The 18,954-nt window shown below is 35.6% G+C and overlaps 1 protein-coding gene across 4 annotated transcripts in view; it reads right to left on the bottom strand.

Annotated features, from left to right (window-relative positions):
* The window catches only part of DDX4 (DEAD-box helicase 4), an 80,665-nt gene that overhangs the window by 39,827 nt on the left and 21,884 nt on the right, over window positions 1–18,954 (bottom strand). For 2 of the 4 annotated variants that reach the window (XM_003265934.3, XM_030798596.1), the window contains 4 exons: window positions 15,616–15,693; window positions 12,641–12,718; window positions 11,826–11,876; window positions 7,933–7,992 (listed from right to left, as the gene is read on the bottom strand). In XM_003265934.3, coding sequence (XP_003265982.1) covers window positions 7,933–7,992; window positions 11,826–11,876; window positions 12,641–12,718; window positions 15,616–15,693 — 267 coding nt within the window. Of the gene's footprint in view, window positions 1–7,932; window positions 7,993–8,905; window positions 8,988–11,825; window positions 11,877–12,640; window positions 12,719–15,615; window positions 15,694–18,954 lie in introns of those variants that run through there. The other 2 variants (XM_030798597.1, XM_003265935.3) reach the window with 2 other exon arrangements.

Below are 18,954 nucleotides of genomic sequence, written 5' to 3'. Positions count from 1 at the left end.
AGCCACTGCACCCAGCCAGCATTAACATACTTCTTAAAGTAACATGAGTCCTTCCAGAAGGTATAGTCTGTACTTCATAAGGGACAGCTGACAATCTCTTATAACTCTTAAAGATGTCTGGTGACAACATCTTCAGAAAGAAATTAGCTTATAAATCATCTAACCTTTGTATAAAAGTAAAAGGAACATCTTTTATTACTTTTTAAAAAAATACTTACCAGATAGTTATTATATTTCTACATACTAACAAATAAAATGAAAACACTAAAATGATATGTATCACTGACATCAGCAAAAACGGCCAAGTAAGGAACTCTAAATTCCACTACTCCAAAAAGGCAAGGAAAAAAATGGGCAAGAACTGTCAGAATTAACTTTTTCCTAACTCTAGAAATGAATGAAAGGCTTGAAGCAACCCAGGGAATTTTTTTTTTTAAACGGCAAATTTGGCAGCATTTTAACTTACCCAGTTCCATCTCCCGGCAACTCAACTTGTAAGTATATAACCAAAAGATTTGAAAACAGGGACTCAAACAGATAACTGTAGGTGAATGTTCATAGCAGACTTACTCACAATAGTCAGAAAGAAGAAACAATCCAAGTGTCCGTCACATGGATAAACTAAATGTGGTAAATACATTATATTATTCAACCATTAAAAGAAATGTAGTTTTGATGCATGCTACAACATGGATGAACACTGAAAACAAGATGCTAAGTAAAATAAGCCAAATACAACAGGACAAATATTGTATGATTCCACTTGTATGAAATACTTAAAATAGACAAATTTCATACAGAACATGGAATAGAGGTTACCAAAGAACAGGGTTAAGGGAGTATACAGGGAATTGTTGTCTAATGAATACAAAGTTTCTATTTGGGTGATGATAGTGATGACAGAATACTGTGCACTTAATGCCAAAAATTATACACTTAAGAATAGTTAATATGGGAAATTTTATGTTATAGAGATCTTACCACAAAAAAGCTCAAAATATCCCAAGTTTCATGAAAACTATTAATCTATAAATCCAAGAAGTTCAACTCCAAGGAGGGTAAACCCAAAAAGATCCACATCTAGACACATCAATATAAAACATCAACAAATGGTGCTAGAACAATTGGGTATCCATATGCAAAAGAATTTGGACCCCCACCCCACACCATCTATAAAAATGAACTCAAAATGCATCAAAGACTTAAGTGTGAGAACTAAAACTATAAAATTCTTAGAAGGAAACGAAAAAATCTGCATGACTCTGGATTAGGCAACAGTTTTCTAGTTATAACACCAAAAGAACAAAAGAAGATAAACTGGGTTGGATAAAAATTTTAAATTTTAGTGTTTCAAAGGGTACTATCAAGAAAGGGAAAAGACAACCCACAGGAGGTTATTAAACATTTGCAGGCCAGATGCAGTGGCTCACGCCTGTAATCCCAGCACTTTGGAAGGCCAAGATGGGAGAACTGCTTGAACCCAGGAGTTTGAGACAAGCCTGGACAACATAGTGAGACCCCATCCCTACAAAAAATAAAAAAACTAGCTGGGCATGGTGGCACATGCCTATAGTCCCAGCTACTCAGGAGGCTGAGGTGGGGGTACTGCTTCAGAACAGGAGGTTGAGGCTGTCGTGAACCATGACTGTGCCACTGCACCCCAGAGTCCCGGTAACAGAGCGAGACTCTGTCTCAAAAAAAAAAAAAAAAAAAAAAATTAGATAAATTAAAAAAAAAATAAACATTTGCAAATCATGTAGCTGATGATACTCATATTGAGAATATATAAATAAATCTTAGAACATAAAAAGACAACCCAATTGTTAAAATGAGTGAAGGATCTGAACAGACATTTCTCCAAAGATATACAAATGGTCAATAAGCATATGAAAAGCTGCTCAACATCACAGTCATCAAAAAATGCAATCAAAACAACAATAAGGGCTGGGCACTGTGGCACACATGCCTGTAATCCCAGCACTTTGGGAGGCTGAGGCAGGCAGATTGCTTGAACTCAGGAGTTCGAGATCAGCCTGGGCAATGTAGTGGAACCCCATCTCTAAAAAAATACAAAAATTAGCCGGGCGTGGTAGTACACACCTGTAGTCCCAGCTACACAGAGGGCTGAGGTGGAAGGATTATTTGAGCCTGGGAGGTTGAGGCTGCAGTGAGCTGAGATTGTGACAGAGCCCTCCAGCCTGGGTGAGAGTAAGACCCTGTCTCAAAAAAAAAAAAACCCACAATGAGATACCACTTCACACTCAGTAGAATGGCTATAATTGAAAAAAACAAAACAGTAACAACTAGTATTGGTGGATGTGGAGAAATCAGAACCCTCATAACACTGAGGGTGGGAATATAAAATGGTACAGCTGCTATAGAAAATAATTTGGCAGTTCCTCAAAAAGTCAAACATTAAGAGTTAGCATATGACACAGCAATTCCACTCCTAAGTATATACTCCAGAAAAATGAAAACATAGGTTCACACAAAAACTTGTACACAAATGAATATGGCAGCATTAGCCATGACAGCCCAAAAGTGGAAACAATTCAAACATTCATCAGCTGAAGAATAAACAAATGTGATGTAACCACACAACGGTACAGCCCTCATGAATGGAATTAGTGTTCTTATAAAAGCAGCCCCAGAGAGCTGCCTGGCCTTATCCACCATGTGAGGACACAGAGAGAAGACACCATCTATGAACCAGGAAATGGGCCCTCACCAGACACTGAATCTGCTGGTGCCTTGATCTCAGACTTCTGACTCTCCAGAACTGTGAGAAATAAATTTCTGTTGTTTACAAGGCTACCCAGTTTATAGCATTTTGTTATAGCAATGCAAATTAAGATAGTTTTTTCTTCTGGAAATCGGTTAAGCTGATTCTAAAAATCACACAGGAATTCAAAGGACTAAAAATAACAGGCAATCTTGAGGTTTTCATTTGTTTTGTGTTGTTATAAAGGAATACCTGAGACTGGATAATTAATGAAAAAAAGGTTTATTTGGCTCAAGATTTGATATCTGAAAATGTTCAAGACTGGGCATCTAGTAAGAGCCTCAGGCTGCTTCCACCCATGGCTGAAGGTGAAAGGGAGCTGGTGTGTTCAGAGATCATATGATGCAGAGGAAGTAGACGGTAACAGGCCCTTTTAACAACTAGCTGTCAAGGGAACTAATAGGGAACTCACTCAACACCCCCACAAGGAAACAGGTCTATTCATGAGGGATCTGCGCCCCCATGACCCAAACACCTCCCATTAGACCCTACCTCCAACTCTGGGAATCAAATTTCAACATGAGAAGGACAAACATCCAAACCATAGCACTTGAAAAACAAGCACTTGAAAGACTTACAATGCCAGATATCAGGATCTATTATGAAACCACAGTAATTAGATTACGGGGCAATGGTACAAAAATAGAAAAACTGACCAGTGGAATAAAACCTAGAGAAACAGATACACATATATAAGCCACCTAATTTAGGACAAAGGCAGCCCTGTAGTGCAGAGTGGAAGGGACAGTCTTTTCAGTAAGTGATACTAGGTCAACTGAACATCTATATGGAAAAAAAAAATGTATATTGATCCTTACATTATATACAAAAATAAACTCCAGATTAATGACAATTACTTTTTTTTGTTTTAGACGGAGTCTCTCTGTCACCCAGGCTGGAGTGCAGTGGCGCAATCTCAGCTCACTGCAACCTCTGCCTCCCAGGTTCAAGCAATTCTTCTGCCTCAGCCTCCTGAGTAGCTGGGACTACAGGCATGCGCCCAGCTAATTTTTGTATTTTTAGTACAGACGGGGTTTCACCATATTGGCCAGGCTGGTCTCGAACTCCTGACCTTAAGTGATCTGCCCGCCTCAGCCTCCCAAAGTGCTGGCATTACAGGCATGAGCCACCGCGCCCGGACTATCTTTATGTACTATTCTTGCAACTTTTAAGTTTTAAATCATTTACAAATAAAAAGGTAAAAGTAAAGATACTCAACAGAAAAACGGGCAAATGACTTGACAAAAGATGTCCAGATGTCCAAATGACCAATAAACATAAGAAGTGCTCCCCATTCCATTAGTGCAAAAAAATAGAAATTTAATACATAATGAGTACACCACCACACAACCAGCAGAATGGTTAAAAGGAAAGAAAAAGAAAATACCAAGCATTGGTTAGAATGTGAGTGTATTTTAGTTTAAACGTTGAAAACATTTGACAATACTACTAAGGCCAAAAATATATATAGCCTATGACCTAGCAATTCTTTTTCTGAGTATGTACTAATGACACCCAAAAGAATACTAGAATGTTTACAGAAGCACTTTCATACTGGCCCCAAACTGGAGGTAATCCAAATACCTATCACTAACAGAACAACAGTAAAACAAAAGAATACTAAACAGTAATAATGATCTACAATTGCAAAAAACACACTAAGAAGGTAAACATAAAACACTACATACTATATGATTCCATTTATACTAAGTATAAAAAGAGACAAAATTATCGTATGCTGTTAGAAGTCATAAAATAAGTTTTGGGGGTAATGAGTCATTAGTAAGTAAAAAATGAACATGAAAAGGGGCTTTTGAGGTGCTAGTAATTTGTATTTCATGACCTGAATGCTGGTGAACACACTGAACTCAAGTAAGTTCAGTTTGTGAAATATAATTGAACTATACACTTATGGTATGTGTACCTGTCTACATATTTTAATATAAACATATATATACACATGTATTTTCTGAATGACCCCTATATGCAAACTTCCTATCCTCAAATGTATACATCTACAGAGAATGGGAATCAGAGATACCCTAAAAAATGGCTGTGTCCCTGCTAATTATCCTACACTAATCTATAAGTCAGGACCAAGCACATAGAGCTGCAAATGGTTTCGAATGCCTCACTTAAACATGAATTAAATTGATTTAAAGTAAATGTTAATAGTGCAAAAGATATTCACTGGTCTGAAGAAAAAAATTTCAAATATGAGCTACATTTGAGGAACATTAAGTGCCAAAAATTGCTTGGTAAAAAAAATATGGTAAAAGATGAGTTTTGTTTTTTCTTAGCTTAACTTTCTCCCCACCACCACCCCTCTCCACAATTATCGTAAGAAGTAATTAAGGAGACAGTCTTCCCTCATTCTGAAATCCACAAGTCCTACCTTCACTAGGGAGGGCCTAATTCAGCCAGCTACCTACCTAACGGGCAAAGGAAAAGAATGTCTCCAAGGTGCGGCAAAAACACTGATGTATCTGATTACTATGTAGTTCCAAACAATAAAACCTCTTATCATAGATTTGCACATCTGTAGCAATTTTATAGTAAGTTCACTATATTCTTCATACGTTTTGTTGTCATTGCTATTTTAACATGACTGCACATATATAATCAAGAATTAAGCATGGTAATTTTTGATACAATCTCATCTCAAATTCAATAGAAGCTGAATTACCAGAGTATGGTGAAATAAAGCTAGACTTGAACAAAAAATAATCTACAATTTCTTCCCCCCTCAAATTTCCAATGACTCTATTCAGAGACAAAGACATCCCCAGTTCATCTAAATTGCAACTGACCAAGATTCACATTGTCCCTCTTCTGTAATTTATAGCACATTCCGGAAATCATAGGGGGGAGAAAAAAAACCACAACCAACAGATCCAGTGACATTAGAAAGTAAAACAAGGACAGGTACAGTGGCTCATGCCGGTAATCCCAGCACTTTGGGAGGCTGAGGTGGCAGCTCACCTGATTGTCAGGAGTTCCAGACCAGCCTGGCCAACATAGTGAAACTCCATCTCTACTAAAAATACAAAACTTAGCCAGGCATGCTGGCACATGCCTGTAGTCCCAGCTACTAGGGAAGGTAAAGGCACAAGAATCATTTGAACCCGGGAGGTGGAGGTTGCAGTGAGCCAAGATCACACTACTGCACTCCAGCCTGGGTGACAGAGTGAGACTCCGCCTCAAAAAAAAAAAAAAAAAAAAAAAAAAAGTAAAAGAAGGCATTATTTTTGTGCTCTCTATTCTGTTCCATTGGTCTAGGTATCTGGTTTTGGACCAGTACCATGCTGTTTTGGTTATTATAGCCTTGTAGTATAGTTTGAACTCAGGTAATGTGATGCTTTCCAGCTTTGTTCTTTGTGCTTGGGATTGTCTTGCCTATTCATGCTCTTTTTTGGTTCCATATGAATTTTAAAATTGTTTTTTTCTAATTCTGTGAAGAATGTTATTGGTAGATTGAATCTGTAAATTGCTTTGGGCAGTATGGCCATTTTAACAACATGGTGGATAGGAATGCTACTGATTTTTGTACGTTGATTTTGCATCCTGAAATTCTGCTGAAGTAATTTATCAGATCAAGGAACTTTGGGGCAGAGACTATAGGGTTTTCTAGGTATAAAATCATAGCAGCTGCAAATAGGAATTCCACACACCTACAACCATCTGATTTTTGCCAGGGTTGACAACAACAAGCAATAAGGAAAGGATTCCTTATTCAATAAATGGCGCTAGGATAACTAGCTAGCCACATGCAGAAGATTGAAACTGGACCCCTTCCTTAGACCACATACAAAAATCAACTCCAGATGGATTAAAGAATACCATGTAAAACCTAAAACTATAAAAACCCTGGAGATAATCTACAAAATACCATTCTAGACACAGGCCCTGGAAGATTCTGTGATGAAGATGCCAAAAGCCACCACAGCAGAAATAAAAATTTGACAAATGGGACCTAATTAAATGAACAAGCTTCTGCACAACAAAAGAAACTATCAGCAGAGTAAACAGACAACCTACAGAATGGGAGAAAATATTTGCAAACTATGCATCTGACGAAGGCCTAATATCCAGAATCTATAAGGAAATTAAATGTACAAGCAGAAAAACAAACAACTCTGTTAAAAAGTGGATAATGGGCATGGGCACGTTTCAAAAGACAACATACAGCCAACAGGCAGATGAAAAAATGCTCAACATCACTAATCATTAGATAAATGCAAATCAAAACCACAATGAGATACCATCTCACACCAGTCAGAATGTTATTATTAAAAAATCAAAAAATAACAGAGGCTGGCAAGGTTGCAGAGAAAAGGGAATGCCTATACACTGCTGGCGGTAGTGTAAATTAGTTCAGCCATTGTGGAAAACAGTGTGGCGATTTCTCAAAGAATGTAAAACAAAACTACCATTCAATCCAGCAATCCTGTAATTAGGTATATACCCAAAGGAATATAAATAATTCTACCATAAAGTTACATGTACACATATGTTCACCACAGCAGTATTCACAATAGCAAAAACACAGAAATCAACCTAAATGCCCACCAACAGTAGACTGGACAAAGGTAATGTGGTATATATGCGCCATAGAATAATAGGCAGCTATAAAAAAGAATGACATAAAGTCCTTTGCAGGAACATGAATGGAGCTCCATTATTCTAAGCAAACTAATGCAGGAACAGAAAGCCAAATACTGAATGTTCTCACTTATAAGTGGGAGCTAAACACTGAGAACACATGGACACAAAGAAGGGAACAACAGACACTGGGGCCTACTTTAGGGTACAAGGTGGGAGGAGGTACAGGATCAAAAAACTACCTATCAGGTACTATGCTTATTATCTGGGTGATGAAATAATCTGTACACCAAAACCCCATGACATGCAATTTACCTAGATAACAAACCTACACATGAACCCCTGAACCAAAAACTAAAAAAAAAAGAGTGAAAGGAGGGGCACCTACTGAATACTCACTCAAATATTAAAAGCAGAAAACATATACCAAAGTATTTTTCTTCAAAGGTTTTCACCATCAGTGTTTTTCATCCAGTTCCTTCAAAATCAGTTTTACCAGTTTAGTGTCTCTGTGTTAAGTACAAATTGTTCCAAAATGTGGTCCTTACCGCCTCTCTTGGAAAACCCTCTGTTCCGTGTTGGATTATCTTCACAGTCATTACTAAACTCTTGAATAAAAATTAACATGTAAATAGCATTTAATTAACTTAAATGATGCAATATATAAAGAATAGCACTGTCACAAGATAAATTAGTAAGAAGACAAAATATTTTCATAAGTTAAAATATAAACATATTTCTTCAAATAATTTTAACAGATATATAAAGACATTACTCAGAGTCAATTCCCTATACAAATCATCTCATGTATCTAAATATTAAAGGTTTATTATATGAAATTGAGAACCTACTATTTGCCAAGCATTATACTACGCAAAACAAAACAAAAAAAAGTAAGAATTTCATAAATTTCAGTTTGACCAAAAATGATTTCAGGAATATCTAAGCTATTAAGTAATCAAGTGGTTCTCACATAAGGTCCATAGACCACTAGACTCTTCTATTTATAATGTCATTTCTTTTCTGTAATTTACTTTTTTTTTGGAGACAGAGTCAAGCTCTGTTGCCCAGACTGGAGTGCACTGGCACAACCTCTGCTCACTGCAACCTCCACCTCCCGGGTTCAAGCGATTATCCCCACCTCAGCCTACCAAGTAGCTGCGATACAGGCATGCGCCACCATGCCTGGCTAATTTTTGTATTTTTAGGCGAGATGCGGTTTTGCCATGTTGGCCAGGCTGGCCTTGAATTCCTGAGCCTCAGGTGATTCGCCCACCTTGGCCTCCCAAAGTGCTGGGATTACAGGCGTGAGCCACCGCACCCAGCCAATTTACCATTCTTAATAAACTCGAGACATTTGTGCTTTCTTAAATATATACAAACTTTCCCCCATTCATCCTTATGAAATAATTTGGGGATATCCTAGCTTCTCCATTTTTAATGATATTAATAAGTAACATTCCCAGAGTTTTAAAATAGTGGTATGAGAGATTACTATACTGAAGGCTGCCTGAAAACTACCTGGAGAGTTGGTTAAAAATAAATTCCTAGGCCCCATTCCCAGAAATGTTTATTCTGAAAGAAATGATTTTTCAAAATGTAAAAGTTCTATGTTATTACTATGACATCAAGCTTTCCAGAAGATTCCAAAAAAAGTCACATTCGGGAATACAAAGATGGTTTCAAGGGATCTTTGTACATGTCATTAGTATTTAATATCTGGGAACATTAAGTCAAAATAATGAGAGCAAGTGACTAAACAGCTTGCAGGCTATTAGCTAAGTTCCTGTGTAAAAGTCCCAATCCATTTAACAACTAATAACGCTCTACAATAAACAGTGACCCAAAGCTCTTGTTGCAGTCTCCTATTTCAGCTGCAGCTGACAACTGACAAACAATCCTGAAGAGCCATTAACAAGAAAACTTTCTGGAAAGTACGACTTAATACAATGTAGAAGGGCAGGAACGAAATATGTTTTGAAAAGTTGGCCCTGGAATAACAATGATGATAACTAATATTTACTGCTTTTGAGAAAAAAAAAAAACTATTAATCTGGGACCTGGCAAGGAAAAGAGTCTCACAATATCTTTGGCCAATTATTTCCCTAAAATAAACCTATAGTTATTTTGATCACAGTGGGAATAAAAATAGAAAACATTAAGAGAAGTTGGGTGATGGGTACATGAAAAACCTCTGTACTATTTTGCAACTTCTTATGAATAAAACTATTTCAAAATAAAAAATTACTTTAAAAAATAAGTGATCTCTATAGAGTTAGGAAATAAAGCTAAGCACAAACAAAAATGAGATAATGATACCAAGATTAGTTACAACCTATTAATTATATAAAAATAACACATGGCCTGGCGCAGTGGCTCATGCCTGTAATCCTAGCACTGTGGTAGGCCGAGGCGGGCAGATCACGAGGTCAGGAGTTTGAGACCCACCTGGCCAACATGGTGAAACCCCGTCTCTACTAAAAATACAAAAAAAAAAAAAAAAATTATTAGCAGGGCATGATGGCGGGCCCCGTAATCCCAGCTACTCAGGAGGCTGAGGCAGGAGAATCACTTGAACCCTGGAGGCAGAGGTTGCAGTGAACCAAGATTGTGCCATTGCACTCCAGCCCAGGCGACAGCGCAAGACTCCGTCTCAAAAAATAATAATAATAATAACACATAAAGTATGTACCTGGCCCTGTTCTAAATGTATCACATGTATTAACTTTCTAAAGTTTCACAAAAACCTTGTGAAGTAGATATAATCATCGTTATACAAATAGAGAAAATGAAAAACAGAAAGTTACAGGCTTTTTCAAGATAATACAATTGCCAGGAGGAGGATCTGAGTCTCACACCTAGGTGTTCAAATCCAGTATCTGAGTTCCTTATCACTACAGTATACCAGCTTAAGCAAAGTAGATTACAGGGGAAAAAAATTTAAAAACATACCATTCATTTGTGTCCAGAGTAAAAAGCTTCTACCGTGTGCTCAGAACTTGGGCTTGCTAACAATTGAGACAATGAATGAATTCAATCCATATATACGTATATATACGTGTATATATATAAATATATACACGTATATATACACACACACACTTTTTTTTTTTTTTTAGGGGGACTAAGAACAAAAAAAGAAGAAAGTAGATCAAAACAAAGCAAGCAGGCCACTTCGGAGAGAGGTTCTCTCAAGTGCTATGAGAAACTGGAATTTGTATTCAAAAGCTCTCTGGCCCACCATCTCTAGAAAGGGGTCAAGTAGGTAGAAAGGTCTGTGTATAAGTAGAAATGATCTTGAATATTAAATGAGTTTAAAGTTGAGAGATCAGAATAGAAACACATAGAAATGGAAAAGAATAAAAATGATGGTATTTTTCTTCTCTCATACATACTAGTTCTACGTCATATATGTTTTCATTTGAATGGGATAGGAGAAAAAGAAGAGAAGTAGGGAGAAAGAGACTGGCAATAGTTTGGAGAAACGGTCTCGTTTGATAATTAAAATCTGGCCTTATACCAAAAGTGTTTTAAGGTGATCAGTTCTAGGTTTGGTTTTGACTTGTGGAATCAAAGTGTTTAATAAGATCAAGCTTCAAATATTTAATGAAGAAAGATAGATGACATCTGAGTGTTTATCATGAATGTGTCTGGTATTGAGCTGTGTGCTTTTACATGCATTCTCACTTAGTCTGCCTAACCACTTATAAAATGAATACCTTCCATTTTTATAGAATAGAAAACTGCTTAGAAAAATTAAGAAACTCGTTCTACTTCAACTAGCAGGTAGCAAGGCAGAGACATGAAGCCAAGTTTGGCACCCTAAAGTGTTCTATGTTATAAAGATTTCATACATCAATGGTTACCAAACACAGGAGGTATCAGGATCACCATGGATGCTTTTAAATACAGGTTCTAAGGCCTCACCCAAATCGACTCAATCAGATTTGGGAATGCACTGGTTTATCGTACTCCATCTTCTGGTATCACTATTCTCATCATTCTCTGTATTTCTGTAGAGTGTCAGTACCTTCAACGGAATTGTCTTTAATTTCAGCACTGATTTACATTCTCATGAAACTTTTTCTTAGATTTACTTGAATCTAAATGTGACCCTATGTATCACAAACTGTATTTATATAGAGTGAAGTTTCGCTTGACTACTTCTTTTTACTATCTATCCCCATTTTCTTAAGTTTCAGAGCATTCAAAAGTTGTACCTCGTGGATTAAGGCAGATGACAACAGGCCAAATTAGGATGCCTGAATTCTTTATGTACAAAGCAGTAATATCCTTGGTTAAGGCTTTGGATATAGCTACTTCATAAAATCTGGTTTAAATAAGTTAGAATTGGCCCGGACTAAGAGACTTAATCTTAATTTCTCTTTTTTAGCATGTACTCTTGACATTAAATTTTAAAACACAAAAATATCAACCTTACCTCTCCAGAAACCAGAGCTATCACCGTCTTCAAACTTGCTGTTTGAAAAACCTATACAAAATATAAAATGAAACAATTTCCTGTACCTCTGTGGTAAAAGTAATAACCACACAGGAACTACTAGTTATGATGCCTTCTAAGATAAGCGATACATAATTGTATACATAACTATCACATGCAAATTCACTCAGGCTGTACAACAATTTCTGCTTTGTGTCAGTTTATCAACTTCATTCTCTTAAGGTTAAAAATAACTTTCTTTTCAGCCAATTCTGTATTACCTCAATTGTCATATACTCCTCTATATGCAAATGGGCAAAACAGAGGAATAAGTCAGTGTAACCACTATATGTCTTCTATTTTGATGGTTATCAAAATTCTCAAAATTTTACAAACTCAATCTCTTCATCTGCTAAGGACAATACAACTAAATTATAACCCAATAACTCAATGATTTTCTCCTCAATAACATGAAAATCTTGTTAGCTTCTTTTCGTTTACTCTTTTTTAAAAAGTCGTCAAGTTTTGCTTTCAAACTTATTTCCTAAAAACCTATGTCTAAGAGTTATACATCTCTGAAGCATATAGACATGTCTCTAGAATTAATTTTAAAAGCATTCATCAGTAATCTTTCATAAAATTAAAAAATGTTTTTAATAAGTTTTAATAAGATAATCTTTAATGCAAAGGCACTCACGGAATATATACCTTCAAATTAAATGTCAATATGGAATGTCTGTCAATCAGTATTTAAACTCAATTATTAAAAAAATCACTCAAGTTTTGATTGTAAGATATCATAACCGAGTAATTACCTCTGTTTCCAAAACTCTTTCCAACTCCAAAACCACCCATTGTGGATGTATTATCTTGTTTATTAGACTCACCAGCATCTGAAAAAGGTTGGACAGTTAAACTCTTTAACATATAAAATTAAGTGTGTCATCATCAAAAACTAAGAATTAAATGAATTTCTGGCATAAAGGGACTTCCAAGGATGGGAAAAGAGTAGCATAGAAACTTAAAATTAATTAATATACCTGCAACTTAAAAGAAAAACTCTTAAATTATGATACCAAGGTAAAAACAAATCTACTACTGGTGAAATACAGCTTTCTACTAGTTGGTATTATATTGGAGATCTTCAAGCAGGAAAATTCTGCTCCATAGTTTTCTATACGTTGAATTCTCATCTTGGTAGAGCCAGCTATTACGCTCTGCCCTGTGTGAAAGTCATTGCTATTGAAAATCTTACACTCGTGTCCTGTTTAACTGTTCTATTTTTTATTTTTCTATTTCTTACTTTTATCATATCCTTTCCATTTTTAAAATTAAAACAAGGGGCTACATAAGGGAAAAACCTAAGACTACCACTCCCCTCCTGGCCTCCCCATCTCGCCATACTATTTTCCCATACTAACCTTCTTAGCTTTGTTTCTCACTATGTAATTCTAAACACCCAACATTTTAATTCACACCAAACAACTCCAATACTCCACATTGTCAACTTCTAATATTTTGTATCTTTGTACATGCTATTCCTTTGGCATGGCATTCCCTGCTTTCCTATTTGTCTTATCAAAATTCATTTCATTCTTCAAAAAACCAATTATGTGACGTCTTCTTTTAGCCCTCCAGTGATAATTTATCCTTCTTCCACATTCCCACAGCATACTATCTGTACTTTTTTAAAGTAGTATTTCTTTCCATGTGTTTCTCTACCACTAAATTAAAAATCTCCAGAGCAGAGATGAGACAGCAAGAACGATTATTTAAAATTAAAAATTAAAAAAAGAACAGGAGAGACATCCAAAACAGCATAAAATGAGGCTTTAAACTATCACTGAGAAAAAAATTAAAGCATTCCCTGTGATTCCTATATACTGTCTTACTTACTTTTGTAATACCCTTGTAGAGGGGAGTTAAAAGGGATCTGTGTAACTCCTAAAACCACATGTAAAATTGTGTATGCCCAACTATAAACGTATTTTAATCAGACTTCAAAGATGGGTGATTCAAGAAGTCCAAGCTACTTAGACATACTTCACAGGACATAACAAGCTAGTTGATATTTTAAGCAATGAAGAGTCAACTTCAAAAACCACATTATTAGTTATGCAAGTTCTACTGAGAAGAAAATCAAGATTGAAACTATATAGGCCAGGCACGGTGGCTCACGTCTATAATCCCAGCACACTGGGAGGCCGAGGCAGGTGGATCACCTGAGGTCAGGAGTTCGAGACTAGCCTGGCCAACATGGTGAAACCCTGTCTCTACTACTAATTAAAAAAAAAAAAAAATTAGCTGGGCGTGGTGACGCACACCTGTAATCTCAGCTACTCAGAAGGCTGAGGCAGGAGAATCACTTGAACCTGGGAGGCGGAGGTTGCAGTGAGCCGAGATTGTGCCATTATACTCCAGCCTAGGCAACAAGAGCAAAACTGTCTCAAAAAAGAAAAAAAAAAAAGGAAACTATATAAAATGTTAGAAGAATCATACGGAAAATAAGTTATACTCATGGGTCTACAAATGTCCCAGGTTATATAAAATATAAAGCTAACTGTTTAAAGTATTAACAACTGAGAGTTCTGATCAGAAATTTTATGTGTATTTCAACCTAAAACACGAAAATAATTTGTGGTAAAATCTGCCTCAGTGATGATTTTCTCATTGAAAAAGGTTTTATTCAAAAATATTTAGAAGTCTGTATCAAAATATCACATAACCTCTACTAAAATATAATTTTAAGATATCTAATAAATATGCTCCTAAATGTAGGATTAAAATATTTCTAATGTTAGTAGTAGCTAACAAAACCTCATTTGAATCTCTTAGCACAATTACATTGTCCAAATAAGCAATGCATCTTAATATGCAGGCTTAAAAACCAATATATATGTGTATATTTGAATAAATCATTTCCATTAGTGGCAGAAACATGTCAAAATATAAAACTCAAATTTGTGTTCATTGTCTCTAAAGAAATTAAATTTTCCAATGTCAAATAAAACATCATGCCTCTTTCAGTTTCCACAGCAAAAATATCTGCAAGTATCAATAGTTTTTCAAAAAATAACATCTCATAAATTCAAGAATAAGTGTCAAGTATGTTTACCAAATAGCCCTAGCTATAGCATCCCCTAAAAGATAAAAAAATGACCATATGGATTTTCAAATAAATTTAAGTTCTAAATATGTTATTGCACTATAATAAAATATGGCACATAATATTTCTAGCATGTTAATACTAAGTCTAAAAATGGACTGTAGAAAGGTGTTTTGCTGTGTCATTATCTGTCCTATCAGGTGGTTGTTCTAAAAGTAAAATTTAAAAATCCAATAGTGGCAAAATAAACTCTTAAAAAATTAATAGTAATGAGCTAACAAATGTTTCCTATACTGCCTTTTCTTGAAAAATATAAAATTCAAGAAAGAGTCCCTCTCACCTCTAATCCCTGAAACTTTTACAAACATTCTTCCCGCGTCAATTGTTGGAAATCAATATCATAAACACATTAAGAAGCAGCTCTGTGAATCATCCATCCATCCAACCCATCCATCCCTCCAACCAATCTGTCTCATCAACTTAATACTACTCCCTACTATCCCAAAGAAATAAAACAGCAAAAAGAAAATAAACTTGGAAAAATGATGAACTCATTATCTCAACACCAAGTCTACTATACACTGAGTTACAACAGACTTAGCTTTGTACCAAACGGCCATGAAAGCCTCTATATATCCAATTATTCAACAGTTCAGGAGATTAAGGAAAGACAAAGATGCTTACCTCTGTTTCCAAAATTCCGCCCAGAGGCAAATCCACTTTTCATGAAATGATCTCTTCGAGAAGGTCCGTCATCCATTTCTAAAGCAAACAACATTTTGAAGTCAAATAAAAGCAAGTATCTAATACTTGCAAACCTTAAGCCTTCTCAATGTGCCACACGTGGCAAAGGAGAAATTTTATATAGCAGTAAAAAAGGTGACAAACAGCCCAGTTAAAAAAAAAGGCTGTATGAATAGACAGTTCTCCTAAAGAAAAATAAATTGTGACTAAATCTCATTCATAAAGAATTAGAATCAAAAGACAGCAATTTTTAACCTCATAATTGAATGGAAAAGTCCTTTCCATTCCCTGAAAGAAAATAACAAAATAAATACATTTTTAAAAAATGGAAAACAGTCTTAAATTTGCTAATAGCCAGAACAAGGACACAGGGAAACAAGCACAAAACATACACTGTATTTAGATTATAAACTATATCAATCTTGATCCTAATTTAAAAGGCATATACTCTGAAAGTACAGTAACATGAATTTCTCCTCTGGATATAATCACACGGTTATCCAGACAGACATAAAAAAAAGTTTTTATAAGCACTGTCTGTAATACCAAATAAGTGATCAAAGTGGAATAAAGAAATTATGGTCATCCATACAATAGTATGCACAAGGATTCCAAAGAAATATACAGCTTCAACATTAAAGAGCTCACATTCTTCAACAATGGAGAGTGTTTATAAACTGGCCATGTAGAAGGGCCATAATGCGAATTCAACAAAAGAGTTCAAAAATCAATTCATATACATGAGATTCTCTTATCACAATGCAATCAAATCAAAAGCTATTAAATATGAAAAAAATTGTTTAAAATCCCATTCGGTGACGTATTTTTAAAAACATTTCTATATAACCCCCAGCTCAAAAAAAAAAACTCACAATGGAAGTTTAAAAATACTTCAAATTATATGATAAAAATGTGACTTTATCAGTATTTAAATATTTATACTAGAAAATAAGAACTCAATAAGCTTAATAGCCATCTCAACAAGAATATTAGAAAAACAAAGTAAATCACACAAAAGTAAAGGAAATAAAGAACGAAAATTAATAAAATAGGAAACAGCTTTGGGAGACCAAAGTGGGAAGAGATGCTTGAGGCCAGGAATTTGAGACCAGCCTGGGCAACATAGCAAGACCCTATCTCTACCAAAAAAAAAAAAATTTAAGTAGCTGGGTATGGTGGTGCACACCTGTAGACCCAGCTATTCGGGAGGTTAAGGCAGGAGGATCACTTGAGCCCAGGAATTCAAGGCTGCAGTGAGTTATGATTAAATCACTGCACTCGCAGCCTGGGAAACAGAAAGAGACCTTGTCTGTCTGTCTGTGTCTCTTTTTTTTTTTTTTTTTTTAAGGAAACAAACGTAACATAGTGGCTCAAAAAGGCCAAAACTTGGTTCTTCGAAAAGACCTATAAAATTTGCCAGGGTGACAAACTACTAGAGGACTAATACCGGGGGTGAGGGGAAAACAGACACAAAGACACAAATGAACACTATTAGAAATGTGTTTAAAAAGAATCTCAAAGAACAGAAAGACAACTAGAGAACTTATCTGAACAACTTTATGCTAGTAAATTAAAAGAAATGAAAAAGTTCCTAGAAAATTGACTCACCAAAAGTGACTCAAGAATCAATAGAAAACCCAACTCTCCTACAGAAGTTAAATCAGTACTTAATTTTCTGCATCGGAAAGATGCAGAGAGATCGGGTTTTACAGGTGAGTTCTACCAAACTCTCAAAGGACAAATCATTCAACTGTCATACAACTCTTTCAGGAAACAGAGAAATTACTCACCAACTCATTCTACAGACGAACATAACCTTGATATGAAAGTTCAGAAGAAATTTATAAACCTCTTACTCATAGATACAAAATCTCAAAAACAAATATTAGCAAACCAAACCCAACAGAAAATTGAATGGATAAAATATATTATGACTAATTGGGTTTATCTCAGTATGCAAGGGTATTTAACACTACCATATCTAAAAAAAAGGTAACATACAACATTAATAAAAAAAAAAACAAAACTAATCTCTCCGGATAAAGTATATTACATAATTTAACACCTTTCATGACTTAACATATACTTAGCAAACTAAGGAATGATGAGAGTTTGTTCATAACAGCAAAAACGGAAACAACCCAAATGTGCACAAGAATTTTTTTGTTTTGTTTTGTTTGAGATGGAGTCTTGCTCTGTCACCCAGGTTGGAGTGCAGTGGCGTGATTTCCGCTCACTGCGACCTCTGCCCCCCGGGTTCAAGCAATTCTCCTGCCTCAGCCTCCTAAGTAGCTGGGACTAGAGGCATGTGTACCACAATATCCAGCTAATTTTTGTATTTTTTTGTAGAGACAGGGTTTCACCACATTGGCCAAGCTGGTTGGTCTCAAACTCCTGGCCTTAAGTAATCCACCCACCTCCCATAGTGCTGGGATTACAGGCATGAGCCACCGCGCTCGGTGGGTAATATTCTTAAAATTAGTGGTGGTTCAAAACATTAAGCTTTATGGTTTACATAAGACTTTAATACAGTAGATTTTTTTCATGAAAAGGTCTTCAATAAAGATTCTACAATAAAGTCACAGGGTAACAATTATTCTTGGGAATCCTACCTCTCACTAGTTGGAAAAGAAGTCATTATACGAAAAGATACTTGCAAATGCATGTTTATAGCAGCACAATTTGCAATTTCAAAAATATGGAACCAGCCCAAATGCCCATCAATCAATGAGTGGTGTATATATACACCATGGAATACTATTCAGCCAGAAAAAGAAATGAAATAATGGCATCTGCAGCAACCTGGATGGAACTGGAGACCATTATTCTTAGTGAAGTAACTCAAGAATGGAAAACCAAATAGCAGATATTCTCACTCATAAGCAGGAGCTAAGCTATGAGGATGCAAAGGCATAAGAATGATACAATGGACTTTGAGGACTTGGGGAAAGGAGTGGGATGGGGGGTGAGGGATAAAAGACTACAAATTGGGTACAGTGTATACTGCTCAGGTAATGGGTTCACCAAAATCTCACAAATCACCACTAAAGAACTTATTCATGTAAGCAAACACCACCTGTTCCCCAAAAACCTATGTAAATAAAAAATATATAAAAATGATGGTACAAGAGTAGAAAATTCTAAGAAAGAATTAACCCAGTTTACCTTATTAGCACGCAATCCTAAGGAAAATATACAATTATTTCCTTTCCATTTTTTAGTAGTTTTAAATATCACAGTAGTTTCACATGTAAATGTGAAAGTTTACACTCACCTTCA

This window comes from Nomascus leucogenys, chromosome 18 (assembly GCF_006542625.1).
Source record: "Nomascus leucogenys isolate Asia chromosome 18, Asia_NLE_v1, whole genome shotgun sequence".
Classification (NCBI taxonomy): domain Eukaryota; kingdom Metazoa; phylum Chordata; class Mammalia; order Primates; family Hylobatidae; genus Nomascus; species Nomascus leucogenys.
This window is presented reverse-complemented; position numbering and strand designations above follow the sequence as displayed.